At 47.0% G+C, this 13,995-nt stretch overlaps 4 protein-coding genes across 4 annotated transcripts; 3 read left to right on the forward strand and 1 right to left on the reverse strand.

Annotated features, from left to right (window-relative positions):
• Positions 1-144: 144 nt before the first annotated feature.
• K441DRAFT_573555 (uncharacterized protein) lies at positions 145-618 on the forward strand (the record flags this gene model as incomplete). The annotated part of the gene is made up of 1 exon (XM_067644057.1): positions 145-618. A coding segment is annotated over one exon (474 nt), but the record flags the coding sequence as incomplete, so codon positions are not given.
• A 933-nt stretch (positions 619-1,551) lies between these two features.
• Positions 1,552-5,330, reverse strand: K441DRAFT_707059 (WD40 repeat-like protein; the record flags this gene model as incomplete). Its single annotated transcript, XM_067653701.1, has 11 exons — positions 5,124-5,330; positions 4,566-5,063; positions 3,757-4,490; positions 3,484-3,631; positions 3,344-3,453; positions 3,139-3,293; positions 2,988-3,105; positions 2,785-2,924; positions 2,126-2,525; positions 1,632-1,994; positions 1,552-1,578 (listed from the first exon to the last, which is right to left on the reverse strand). The coding sequence occupies exons 1-11, from the start codon at positions 5,224-5,226 to the stop codon at positions 1,552-1,554; spliced, it is 2,796 nt and encodes a 931-aa protein (XP_067501228.1). The 5' UTR covers positions 5,227-5,330.
• A 6,352-nt stretch (positions 5,331-11,682) lies between these two features.
• On the forward strand, positions 11,683-11,907 carry K441DRAFT_573662 (uncharacterized protein; the record flags this gene model as incomplete). Its single annotated transcript, XM_067644060.1, has 1 exon — positions 11,683-11,907. A coding segment is annotated over one exon (225 nt), but the record flags the coding sequence as incomplete, so codon positions are not given.
• A 103-nt stretch (positions 11,908-12,010) lies between these two features.
• Positions 12,011-12,166, forward strand: K441DRAFT_468809 (uncharacterized protein; the record flags this gene model as incomplete). Its single annotated transcript, XM_067641843.1, has 1 exon — positions 12,011-12,166. A coding segment is annotated over one exon (156 nt), but the record flags the coding sequence as incomplete, so codon positions are not given.
• Positions 12,167-13,995: the final 1,829 nt, after the last annotated feature.

A 13,995-nucleotide genomic window follows, 5' to 3' on the forward strand; every position in this document is an offset into this window, starting at 1 on the left:
GGGTGGTGGAAGGAGGCCGAAGAGCTATTTGTGCAAGTAATGGAGACAAAAAAGAGGGTGCTTGGGGCGGAGCATCCAGATACGCTAACCAGCATAGGTAACCTGGCGTCGACGTACATGGATCAAGGGCGGTAGAAGGAGGCCAAAGAGCTAGAGGTGCAAGTGATAGAGACGAGAAAGAAGGTGCTTGGGGAAGAGCATCCTTCCACGCTAACCAGCATGGGCAACCTGGCGTCGACGTATAGGAATCAAGGGCGGTGGAAGGAGGCTGAAGAGCTGTTTGTGCAAGTGATAGAGACGTTCAAGAGGGTGCTTGGGGCGGAGCATCCTTCCACGCTGACCAGCATATACAACCTAGCATCGACATACAGGAATCAAGGGCGGTGGGAGGAGGCCGAAGAGCTATTTGTGCAAGTGATGGAGATGTTCAAGAGGGTGCTTAGGGCGGAGCATCCAGACACGCTGACTAGCATGAACAATTTAGCACACACCTGGAAGTCCCAAGGCCGCAGTAATAAAGCTATATCTCTCTTAGCTAAATGCCATGAGCTACGAAAGCGGATCCTAGGATCCCGTCACCCCTTTACTCTATCCTCGCTTTGGGCTCTTAATGAGTAGAGAATAGAGCGAACTGTATTAGAATCTTAAAGTGATAATAAGCAAGGCAAACACTTCCCTTTTGTGGAATGTAAAGTAGATTTGATTAGCATAGCAGCGTAAAACGCGCAACCTACTACTGATATTCTTACCGATAACTATTTAGAGTTGGAACAGGCAAGGCGAAGTGAGCGGGATGTGTCAGCATTCAAAACAGACCCAGAACGGTTATAAAAGCAGTTTTTGTACCACAAGTCGCCACCACAAGCAGGGAGGGCGGCCGGACGAAGGCAAGGACGAGGATGAGGGCTCGGCTCGGGCAAGGGCGAAGGCGAAGGCGAGGACCTATAAGGGTGTGGCCACCCTCCCTTCTAGCGCAGCCGAAGTTGTAATAGCACCGCTTGATCCGACTTTTAGCATTAATAAATTCCGCCACTTAAAGCGCGTAGGTTAAGCTACTTAGAATATTGCCTATATTACGATGCTAGGTATAGAGTTGATATCCTCGCTTAGTAGGGTGACCTAACAGGTTAGCGCCGGCCTAACGCCTCCTACTAGTATATTTCCCGCCTAAGGGGGAAACTTATATCTCCTATCTCTAGTAATAAGCGTATAACCCTTATAAAAGACACTAAAATCGGAGTAGTAAATAAGTCTATATAAGTATATATCTCTTTTAACCCTCTTTAAAATAGAGATATAAAGAAAATAATATATATTATATATAAGGCTATTATAACCTTACTACTACTAATATACTACTACTCTACTATACTAAATTGGAGAAATGATATACCCCCTAATAAGTGTCCTAATACAACTGTTGCATTCCAAACAGCTACATAAGTCGCTTGATAGTTAGGAGGAAGCCAAAGAATATTCTTCCCCTCCTCCTCTACCCAATCGTTTGACACAAATAGAGTACGCAACTGCTCTAAAGAATCTAGCGATACCTTAAAAGAGGTCATATCCACTACTCCCCTATCTGTTTTAAGGTATTGGCCCAAAGTAGAGAATGAAAGGTTATTAATAACCACACCAATCTTGAGAGTCTGCAGCGCCACTCCCGTGACGGCGTCCCAGAGCCTGACTGTCTTATCGCGCGAGCCTGACGCCACCAGCTTGCCGTCCGGCGAGAAGGCCACTGACGTGACCGAATCTGAATGACCCTCGAGCGTCTGCAGCGCCGCTCCCGTGACGGCGTCCCAGAGCCTGACTGTCCTATTGCGCGAGCCTGACGCCACCAGCTTGCCGTCCGGCGAGAAGGCCACTAACGTAACCGAATCTGAATGGCCCTTGAGCGTCTGCAGCGCCGCTCCCGTAACGGCGTCCCAGAGCCTGACTGTCTGATCGCCCGAGCCTGACGCCACCAGCTTGCCGTCCGGCGAGAAGGGCCACTGACGTGACCGAATATGAATGGCCCTTGAGTGTCTGCAGCGCCGCTCCCGTGACGGCGTTCCCAGAGCCCTGACTGTCTGATCGCGCGAGCCTGACGCCCACCAGCTTGGCCGTCCGGCAAGAAGGCTACTGACGTGACTGAATATGGATGGCCCTCGAGCGTCTGTAGCGCCGCTCCCGTGACGGCGTCCCAGAGCCTGACTGTCTTTATCGCGCGAGCCTGACGCCACCCAACTTGCCGTCTGGCGAGAAGGGCTACTGACGTGATCCAATCTGAATGGCCCCTCGAGCGTCTGCAGCGCCGCTCCCGTAATGGCATCCCAGAGCTTAACTGTCTGATCGAACGAGCCTGACACCACCAGCTTGCCGTCCCGGCGAGAAGGCCACTGACGTAACCCAATCTAAATGGCCCTCGAGCGTCTGCAGCGCGCCGCTCCGTAACGGCGTCCCAGAGCCTAACTGTCTGATCGTGCGAGCCTGACGCCACCAGCTTGCCGTCTGGCGAGAAAGGCCACAGATGTGACCCAAATCTGAATGGCCCTCGAGCGTCTGCAGCGCGCCGCTCCCGTGACGGCGTCCTAGAGCCTGACTATCTTATCGTCCGAGCCTGACGGCCACCCAGGCTTGCCGTCCAGGCGAGAAGGCCACTACTGAACGTGACCGAATATATGAATGGCCCTCGAGCGTCTGCAGCGCGGCCGCTCCCGTGACGGCGTCCCAGAGGCCTGACTGTCTGATGATCGTCCGAGCCTGACGCCACCAGCTTGGCCGTCCGGCGAGAAAGGCCACTGTGCGTGACCGATTTGAATGGTCGGCCCTCGAGCCGTCTGTAGCGCCGCTCCCGTGACGGCGTCCCAGAGCCTGACTGTCTGATCGTCCGAGCCTGACGCCACCAGCTTGCCGTCCGGCGAGAAGGCCACTGACGTGACCTAAGATGAATGGCCCTCGAGCGTCTGCAGCGCCGCTCCCGTGACGGCGTCCTAGAGCCTGACTGTCTGATCGCGCGAGCCTGACGCCACCAGCTTGCCGTCCGGCGAGAAGGTCACTGACGTGACTGAATATGAATGGCCCTCGAGCGTCTGCAGCGCCGCGCTCCAATTTGCTTGCACTCTTGGCTTTATTTAGATCCAAGTGGGGATACACCTCTCGAATTGTCTCCGAATGATACTCTTCTCTGGGGCGAAGATGAGGGCCGAGCAATATAGCTGGAGGGGTGTCTGTTTAATCACTAATCGGTTATATAGGACGAATTGCTTCGCATTATGAATAAACGCGTATAAATTGGGACTTTTATTGGCCTAGGTATAGATTAGTTAGGATCACCTAATATACTCTAAAGAGGACTTACTGGAATTTGAGCCTCTAAGGACAATATCGCAAGAATCCCTTCTAAAGTCTTTCCTATCCAGCTAAGGGCCTCAAGCCAGTGAAGTAAATGCTCCCGTAGAAACTGATGTACTTGGTTGTCGTTATAAAGTTAAGTACTACTCCTTTGAAGATGCTGGACCCAGTAGAGACATGCGTACTGAACCTCCGGGGGAATACACTGCTCTACTTGACTACTCTCTATGTTAGTAGCAAGAACACCAGGAGCGCTAACACCATAGATGTCTTGCTTGAGAAACTTAGACATGGCCTGTATACAGCCAGCCGCTAACTTCTGATGTGCTTGCTTGTCCATGCGTACTGAACCTCCGGGGGAATACACTGCTCTACTTGACTACTCTCTATGTTAGTAGCAAGAACACCAGGAGCGCTAACACCATAGATGTCTTGCTTGAGAAACTTAGACATGGCCTGTATACAGCCAGCCGCTAACTTCTGATGTGCTTGCTTGTCGTCTGTCTGGAAGTTTGGATCTGTGCACCTGTCTTTGTTAAGTAGAAAGTCGCGAAATGAGGGGTGGTGGAGGCGTAGCGGGTGGGTTTTGTCCCTTGGTATATTAAGGATAGCGTGAAGGTCCTCTAACGTGCGGTTTACTCTCTGTTTTGGGATAAGAAGCAACCTGCTTAAAGATTCCAGTGAGAGCGGAGAGAATAGAACGACGATACTTCTAAGGACGTCTTTTAGCATATTACACAAGCTTCGACGCTCTTGTTTAATGTAACCCACACGGATGGAATTGCGCAGAACAGTTATATAGATGCCGTTAAGGTGCATTTCAGGTGTAGCAGTAGAGGTGCTGCCGTCTAGAATTGTGTATAGTCTTTCCTTAGCGAACAGTCCTTCACAAATAAACCGACAGGCAGTTGCAGCCCAGATGAACAGACCGCTTGTATGCTGGACTAGACGTCTGATAACTTTATCCTCTGGCCAGCCGGCCTCTAGTTTATGTTCCTGCCCGAGTCGTCTTAGATTGTACCTTAGGAAAATGGAGATGTCGTGGTCCACAACTGACGGCGATATGTTATGGAGCATAAAGTCCTGGTGTTTCGCCTCTGGTATCTGATAGAAGCCGTATTGGATTGGAATTTTAGGTCTGCTTGTTAGAAAGACTTGGAGCCGGACCGTCTCCAACTAAGTTTTAGCTAAGAGTTGCAAAATGGTCCGGATGTTGTTCTTATTATTACACTCATCAAGCGCATCGACTACAAGGACATGCGAGGAATGATAGTCGTTGCTGTTAAGCTTAGATAATGGACCGAGAACGAGATGGTGCCACTGATCGCTGAGAGACTGGCTTGCAATATCGCTATGCTCGGTAATAGCGTTACAAATGTAACGCTTCAGCGGCAGAATCTTGTTCGCAAGTTGCACAGCAATGCTTGTGAAAAACTTTCCGGCATGGCCAATATCCCCGCCGCCTCTTGAGAAAAAGAAGCTAGCCCCAAGGCTACCCTTCTCTGAGTATTTGGTGGCCAATGTTCGCGCTACCGTAGACTTTCCAGTACCTGCTAAGCCATTCAGCCAGAAGATGCATGGCGTGTCTTCTCTATTAGCCCAGTTGTATATCTCCTGGAGGAGGTTGACACGGGTGTCGGGGAGGTAGGTTGGCTCGTGTTGTCGCTGGTATGCATTGAACGGGGCGTCCGCAGCGGTGGGCAAGGTCTTGAGCAGGTCGTTTAGGCCTAGACTGCCAGTCAGCATTCTGTGATCTCACGGCCTCTAGCCCGCCGAAATGTACTTACTTCCATTGTCCCCAAAGTACACAGATCCATGAACTGTACCCGCGATGAGCTGCGAATAACTGTTTGCGGACACGCCGCTGATAAGTTGCGTGCCGCCTGACATGAGCTTCGGAGCAGTAATAAAGTTAGGTCTTGCCAGTTGCAAACTACTGCACTTTTATAGCACAGGTTCCTATGCATGTGCGCACTCGAACAGTTGGAGTAAAGTTTCGCTTGTGCATCCCGTATGAGGTTCGAGCTGACTTAAGGTGCTGCGCGCGTTCGTCGCAGCTCGCGTCGGGCAGTAGCAGGGCCTCGTGGACACTAGCGGTGCCAGCCAGTCAAATGATGTAAACTGTTAATGCCATTTACTACACAGATACAATATGTCCTAAAGCATAAGCAGTATCGTACTTTAACATCGTTTGTTCTACATCTTCAATTAAAAAATAGCTAATGCACATCGCCACCGCTAGCAGGGAGGGTGGACGACCCGCTCCGGCCACACCCTTGTCGAGGTGGAGAAAAGCCTGAAGATGATGGGGGGAGTGGTAAATGGGACCGACGAGGAGAGGCTGACAGAGAGGCTTAGCCACATGTGGTGGAGCACGTCCCTTATTCATATTTCATATGCAAATCATTTGTATTTTACGACGCTGATCTCTAAGCCTGTTTTGTACACGGGCCACCGGCACCGTTGTTTGACGCTTGACTTGGTTTAGTATGGGACTGCCAAGAGGTCGTCTTATGGGGGAGGGGCAAAATCGCAGCAGCCAGGCATACCGAAATAAGTTGTGGGACACATTTTAACTAGCCTATGTGAAGATTGATAGCTTTCACAACCATAACGGTTGGTATACCTTCTATAAATTCCTTGTAAGACTCTTCTAGTATTATTTTATTTAACTCTCTTTTTTATTATTCTATTCTTAACCTTGGTTGTGTTATCACGCTGCAAAGAAATCGCTTAGTCAGAAAGTGTCCTACGACTTATTTCAGTATGCCTGCGGTGCACTTAGAGGGGAAGCTGATTTTGCAAGCAACTATAATCCGATAATCACCTGCATGCAGGTGGTCGCTGTTCATGCGGGACTGGGTGACGATCACCCAACTGAGTAGACACTGTCTATTATCTCATTTATTACCCATAATCTAAGTCATCCACGTTATTAAATAATGCGCTGCACTGGCGTCGTCTAATGCTATGGTAATGAAGAATCGCAATAAAAGCCGCAATGAATCACGATTGTGAGCAGAGTACTCCAACAAATGTATGCGAATTGCTCCATCATAGCCCGACTTTCTGCTGATTTGTTCTTGTAGTGCGTAAAATCGTCAGGCGCTGGTGTAGCGTAGGGAGTTAAGGAAGAGGAAGGAAGGGATGGGAGGCGGGGTTGTTTGAGCCTTAAGGTAGATATTGAAGTTTAGAGAAAGGGTTTGGAAGGGAGTGGTACTAACGTGGTATTGATAGGGAGAATTATATATAAGGGCATGGTGGGCTGGTAACCGGTAAATACTCATTAAGTCATTAAGGTGTGCTTGCAGTTGCATAGTTAATAGGAGAGTGAATTCATGCTTGGAGAATGAGTGGTCTTAGGTGAAGGGCGTTGAGCTGAGGTTTGGAGCCTGAGCTCCTCTAAAAAGCCGCTCCTGGTGTTGTGATGGAGGTCGTATGAGGCTGTCAACGAGCCGGTTAGTGTTTTGGGTTGCTCTTCTGCAAGAAATGTGGCGTGTAATTAAAACTATTAATTGCAACTAAATGTGGGAGAAGCTATTAGTATTAACCTGTATACTCGTTATACTGTAACAAAATCTCCTTCTTAAACTACAACCTATACTCGTTCTAACCCCACAGCGTAATATCATAAAGGTTATCAAATAACCTCTTTATATCGTCTATAGAATAAGTATCCCCTAGCCTTAGTAGTCCCAAGAAGAACATGTTGAATTCGTCTAGTTTCTTTAGAATTTCCTCAGCCGTCACAATATAGAGAAGCTAAGTATTAGTTTGAATTTCCACTGCAAAGATAGGTATAGAGAGAGACCAGCCTTTAAGCTGCCGCTTTCGGAATTCCGCTGCTATCTAGGCCGCTAATTATATCGCCGGATCTTTATTCACATAGTTGCGTTTAACTTCTATATTAAGGAATATAGGGTAGTAGTTCGTAAAGGAGGCGGTCTGGTTAATAGACTTAGTAACAGTTAGGGCCGCTTATAACGCTAAAAGGGTATATCAGCTAATGTTAAGGCCAACAGCATAGTTAATTTTCTTATCGAGGTCTTTAAATAAATCAGGTTCGGAGGAGTAAGGGCAAAGCTTAGGCGGAGATATTTTAATGGATGCGCTATAGTAAAACCAATATTAGCAAAGCTTGCACCACACGGATAAATCTACGCCACGCTGCGGAGCTGGGATAAGTGAACGTACATGTTAAACACTATGATATTCTCGTTCCCTAATTTATTCTTCTTCTAAAAGTGGTGGAGGCGCCGGAGCAGGTATAGGATCAGGCCCACGACGACCGAGATATAGTGCGACTCTGTGGTATTAGTAGAGCGCCATTTCTCGGCTATATCAAATGCATCTATTAATATATTATTAATCAACTCAGTATCTGCCGCGGTAAGAGGGATTGGGGAGCTTGTAAAGGGAGGTGCGCTATAGCAGGCCTAGCACTCTCTGTTAGTAATTAACATTCACCTCACTAATGCGACAATTAGTAGTAATATACCTCGCAACGCTCCTAGAGCGCCTATATAGATCCAGAGAGCGTAATTCCAAGATTCTCGGCCTGCCTCATCGCTTTAAATTCGATCCGCGGGCTAAGATAGGCTAAATCCTCCCGCTTTATAACTACCCGCTTCTTCGGCAATAATAACCGGGTACGGGTGGAAGATTGCGATGTCTTTAACGAGACAGTTGTCGGCGGAGGGAACGATAGAACTTCCGATATTGTGTCGAAGGCTAAGACAACTAATGCGTCTTCTGTGACAGGTATAGGGTTTTTATCTTCAGCTATTAAATTCACCGTCGACCGAAGCGATAGCGCTAACCCTAACCTTGCCGCATTCCGGGTGTAACTCCGCATCGCTTAATTCTCCTTATCACCTGCTTTCCGCTGCTTTCGGAGCGTGCTGCTTATAATAGATGGTTTATAATATTAAGGGTTGTGGGTGTGGGAGATGTCGGCTAGCGCGCGGCGATGCTTATGAGTTTGGGATGTAACGGCGGGTGGAGGGCACTCGCTTATCCAGCACGCAATGTTGGGGCGACCATCTATACGAGTTGCGTGTAAGATGTCAAAGACGTCGTGGGGCCGTTTGCGCTTGCGCGAGTATTGTGCGATAGTTATAATGGGAGGCTGGCGATATTCAAGAGACAGAATGAGTGACATGATGTTGATGCAGCTTAAGCGTTGCTCCACCAACCGAAGCGAAGCTTCACGGGGCGACATCAGCCACTACTTGTCACCCATCACTCGCTTTGACTTTCCGCAGCGGCCTCACTGTGTACTTACCGTCGCTCCTCTTCCAAGACCCCCATCTTGTCCGACCTTGAATTTGCCTCGCCATTCCCTTGGCGCCCGCTTTTTCAACCTCTATGTCTACTCTCTCTTAATCGGTGCTAAATAATAGCTCACAGACGTATGTATGTATGTATGTATGTATGTATGCATGTATATTCTATTATGGCCATGCACCATCTAGGGTATGGGCCGTTACAGAGCGCTAACTAATACTTCCTGCCATTAACATGCTTGCTCCAGTTCAGAAAATCGGTGCTAAATAATAGCTCACAGACAAGGGTGTGGCCGGTGCGGGTCGGCCACCTCCCTGCTTGTGGTGGCAATATCTAGTGCTAAACCACTTTGATTACTGTTAGATAACTATAAAGCTGTCTATTCAAAGCGAAGTCACGCCTCCTCTAAACAGCAACATCAATATCTATCACAATCAGCCTTTCGGCTTTTCGCTTTGAAATAAGGCTTATTTGATAGAGAATTTGTTGTTCATTCGTTTTATAGCCTCGATAATACTGTGCCGTATGGCGCTGCGTCGTCGTCGCGATAAAACGTCTTACCCCTTGGAGGATCGCGAAGTTTCGCGTCGCGTCTTTCCACAGCTGTTGATAAGTAGTCTTTCCTGACAATTTTTCCCACAGGGTTTTTAACAGGTTTTAAATTGACGCTTTCCAGCTTCCTCTCCTTCTCCTTCCTACNACGTCGTCGTCGTTAATAGCCTTCAATACTACCTAGAGATTCTACGTTGCTCGAANGGTCTGTTAACGATACCCTACGGGCGCAAAGAGACGATATATATTCCTACATTCATATTNGTTGTTGGGCGCAGGCCTCGTACTGTTAGGTTCTAGCAGTACGCGTTGTTTGGGGCAATGAGTGCGTAATTATCTACCACTGCTTGACAGTAGGGAACCTACTATGCAAGCAGGCTGAGGCGAGATTACCCTCTCCTCGGGCCTACACCCCCCAATACAATACAAATACATATTTGGAATATATCTCTGCGAGCGAGTGAATAGATTGTAGTATGCTTACTTAGCTATACCTGATTCGCATTGTAGACCAGTTTCTGTTTGCTAAAGAACCTCTCGAGGCTATGCCTACGAGACACGAGTACTAGAGTAGGCGTTATATGAATTCGAAAATTGTTCTGCTGAAAGTAGTTACTATACTAGGGCTGATTCCGCCTTTTGCTGCGCCATGCTCTAAGGCTAATCTATGACCTTGCTTTTTCCTTGCTTAGACCTGCTTCCGAACAATTACAAACTCAGCTTCTTAGTGCAGGGCTCGAAGCAACCCCCTTTCGTTCTACATATGATTACCCTCTGTTCTCGTTAGAAAAGCTGTACTTTTTCGCGTCAGGCTTTGGATTTGCTCTGGTGAGTTCCCCGCCGTTAATGCCTTCGCGACCATCTGCCTAACCCCGCGCCATCTCAATGTTATCACAGCTTATCCCCCAACCTATCTCTCCCGTACGACAAAAGATGGGTGTTTTCAAATACGAACCGATTGATCTTGAAAGGCCTGCGTTTCGGCTGCTACGACTTTTTAAAGGCGCAGTAGGGGACGATATCGAGTGCGAGCTCTTTCAAGCCTGGCTCCAAGGCGACAGCACTATTCCTTATAAGGCTTTGTCATATATATGGGGCAGCACGGAAACGACTGAACGCATAAAGATAAATAGGCGAACGCTTGGTGTCACCAATAACCTATACTTAGCACTTAGGTATCTACGTTCCCAAGATACTAACCAGATATTTTAGGTTAATGCAGTTTATATTAACCAAGGCAATAATAAAAAACAAGAACACCAAGTTCAGTAAATAGGGAATATATATTCTTAGGCTAATCAGGTTATTTTCTGGTTAGGCCTAGCAACATACAAGATAAAGATGCTTATGGATTCTCTAAAGTAATTAGAGGAAGAGAGTATCAAGCACGCATATAAGGACTGGAAACTCACTAATATGCGCTAGATGGACCTTTGGTCAGAAGTACAGCGCGCGGGGATGGAAATGCTCTTAGAGCGATCTTGGTTTAGGAGAGTTTGGATTTTATAAGAAGTCGCCAACGCAAATATTGCGGTAGTCTATACCGGCACTAGATCTGTCTTAGCGCACATCTTTGCCCTTGCCCCGTTATTAATGGGAGTACAACCAGAACCTCATTGTCAAGCTGTCTTGGATATAATGCCGGGTCCCTTAAGGAAAGACTCTTGGTAGAGCCGGAAGCGAGATCTTTATACTCTTCTATTAAAGTTTAACGGAAGCTAAGCAAGTAATCCACGGGATATAATATACGCGTTACTTGGCATATATTCTAATGCGCGGACTAATAATCTACATACGGATTATACAAAAACCGTCTAGTAAGTTATTTATAATACCATATTATTCTTATTCGACCTGTCTAACTCCCCCTATTATACAATAATACAATTCTTATGCAATTTCACTTCCTTAAACACGGTATATCTTAGTAGAGTTATAATATTGTGTAATGCGAACAATATAGCCGATTTTTTTAAACGACGAGGAGGCGAGGTTAAGATCACAAAGGAGGTAGTTAAAGCCGCGGCAGGGAATACTTGGAACGGAAAAGAGGTAATGGCGCTTCTTTATAAGCAGAGAGGAGAGGAGGTGGTCAGAGCCGCAGCACAGAGTGGAAAAGAAGTAATGGCGCTTCTTCTTAAGCAGCAAGGAGATGAGGTAAATATTACAGAGGAGGTAGTTAAAGCCGCGGCGGGGAATACACAGAACGGAAAACAGGTAATAACGCTTCTTCTTAAGCAGCAAGGAAAGAACATTACTATTACAGAAGAGCTATAAGCAAAAGCACTAGAAATATGCTTAAGGGTAGTTAGGGAGAAGCATCTCTTTACGCTAACTAGTATGGCCAACCTGGCATTAACGTACAGGAATCAAGGGCGGTAGAAGGAGGCCAAAGAGCTAGAGGTATAAGTGATAGAGACTATAAATAGGGTACTTAAGGCGGGGCATCCAGATACGCTAAGCATCATAACCAACCTAGCGTTAACGTTTTGGAATCAAAGGCGGTAGAAGAAGGCCAGAGAGCTAGAGGTGCAAGTAATGGAGACAAGAAAGAGGGTGCTTAGGGCGGAGCATCCAAACACGCTAAGCATTATGGACAACCTGGTGTGGATATACGGGTATCGAAAGCGGTGGGTGTGGGAAATGTTGGAGATGAGGAGGAGGATACTTTGGGCGAAGTATTTAGACACGCTGAGCAGCATGGCTAACCTGGCGTTAACGTATAGGAATTAAGGGTGGTGGAAGGAGGCCGAAGAGCTGGAGGTGCATGGCCAACTTGGCGTTGATGTACAAGAATCAAGGGCGGTAAAACGAGGCCGAAGAACTGGAGGTGTAAGTGATGGAGACAAGAAAGAGGGTGCTTAGGGCGGAGTATCCAGACACGCTAACTAGCATAAACAACCTTGCATTTACGTTGAAGTCCCAAAGCTGCATTAAAGAGGCCGTCTCACTGCTGGAAAAATGCTTCCATCTCTGGAAACATGTCCTTGGCCCTTAGCATTCTCGCACTCTAAATGAGTAGCAGATAAAGAACATAGAGATCGGACTTTAAAGAGACTTTATTTTATAGGATATCTCCTAGGTGTAACCGGAAGATATTATATAGTAAACAGAAGCTGGCATGAACGTAAAAAGGCTAAACTGCGTAAGCGTGCCTATGAACGATATGTAACGGTAATGAAAGCAATTTGGCACTAGACGTTGCCACCACAAGCAGGGAGGGTGGCCGACCCGCACCGGCTACACCCTTGTGAGGTGGCGAATTCTGTAGCCGTTTTCAGAGAGTTGAGTTGGTTAACCAGACGCATGGCTAAGGTTAAGTTAGATCGCAAGGCTGCGGGGCTGAGGTTGGCCAACTTGCCAAGACTCCGTACAGCCACAGGCTTAGACTTGCTTAATTGACGTAAGTAAATTACTTCCTGGATGTCACGTGGAATGTGCGGGGTCGTTTTGCACTAGCCGGAATTGGTAATCGCTTTAATTAGAGGTACTAACCCGCGTGGCAACCTTGCATGAATTTGCGTACCATAGTAGACACGAGGCTAATAATAACTTCCTAATATTGTAACGAAGTTCTTAGGCTTGGATAAGACCATATTATAAGTTTTATAAGTGGTAAGAGCTTAATAGTGGTACCGTAGTAAAGGGACATTATTACGCCCTAAAAGGAGGCTCTCTGCGAATAAAGCGCGAGGGCGACAATGCGAACGTAATTTATAGATATAAAGGGTCTCAAATATTGCAAAGTAGCTATAGCATACGACTTATATATAATTATAGTGAAGTATAACGTGTGCGCAGAGTTATAGTTACTTAAGGTCAAAGTACCCCTTATATTTTCCGGTACGGTGGGTTTTCCACGACGTAGGGACGGACATTGGGTAGAGGTACGAGTAGAGACACGGGCAGAGCCAAAAGAGAAGTAGGAAGTAGGAGGAGAAGAAGTAGAGAAGGAAGTAGAAAAGGGTAGCCTAGGTAGAAAGGCAGATTTAGGTAAATAGTACTTAAGCTTTAACATTTTCTTTTTAGTTACCCCTTTTAACTATAACCTCTGCCTCTACACCTCTATAACTCTCTACCTCTGCCGGTGTCTCTACTTGTGTCTCTGCTCGCTTGCGTCTCTACTTATGTATTTCTTATATAAAAGCATAAGAGAGAGCAGAGACAGGAATAAAGATAGAAGTAGTAGGGTTAAATTTAACTATCTATAGGTAAGGAGTAGGCGGGGGAGGCTAAAATAGGTTCTAAGTAGTGCCTTAGCCTCCCTTATCGCCTGTTAGGCCGCTAGCTTGACAGAAGATTCGGACAGTAAAGTTACTGCCAAGTGTTACTGTCCGGATCCTGTCCTGTTTTGACACGCTATGGTAAGGAGGCTCGAAAAACGATTTCAGATACGGTTTACTCGTGGTTGATAGGATAAGTAGCAAAGATAGCGAAGCGTAGCACTATCGAGACTGATAGAGCCGTACTGCTTGAACCAAAAGACGACTAAAAGCATCAGATATAAGGTGGTGAGTCCAGCCGCGTGAACGTTGTTAATTCAGGACTCATTGGTGGCGAAGATAACCACGAGATAAAGGACGAGGTATATCTCCGACAGCCAATCCCAATTCCAGGTACGGACGCAAGGACGATAATACAGGATAGGGGTATACGATGCTTGAGACAACTGAGAAAACTCCACCTCCATAAGATATCCATTGTAACAGGAAGTACGCCGGGGTATAGGTATGATATACAGCGGACTACAAACTCCATGCCAGATGCCCACTTTCCCGACCGGCTGATTTAGCACATATTTCATTCTCCATGTCCTGCGTC

Source organism: Cenococcum geophilum, assembly GCF_001692895.1.
Source record: "Cenococcum geophilum 1.58 unplaced genomic scaffold K441scaffold_37, whole genome shotgun sequence".
In the NCBI taxonomy this organism is placed as follows: Eukaryota; Fungi; Ascomycota; class Dothideomycetes; order Gloniales; family Gloniaceae; genus Cenococcum; species Cenococcum geophilum.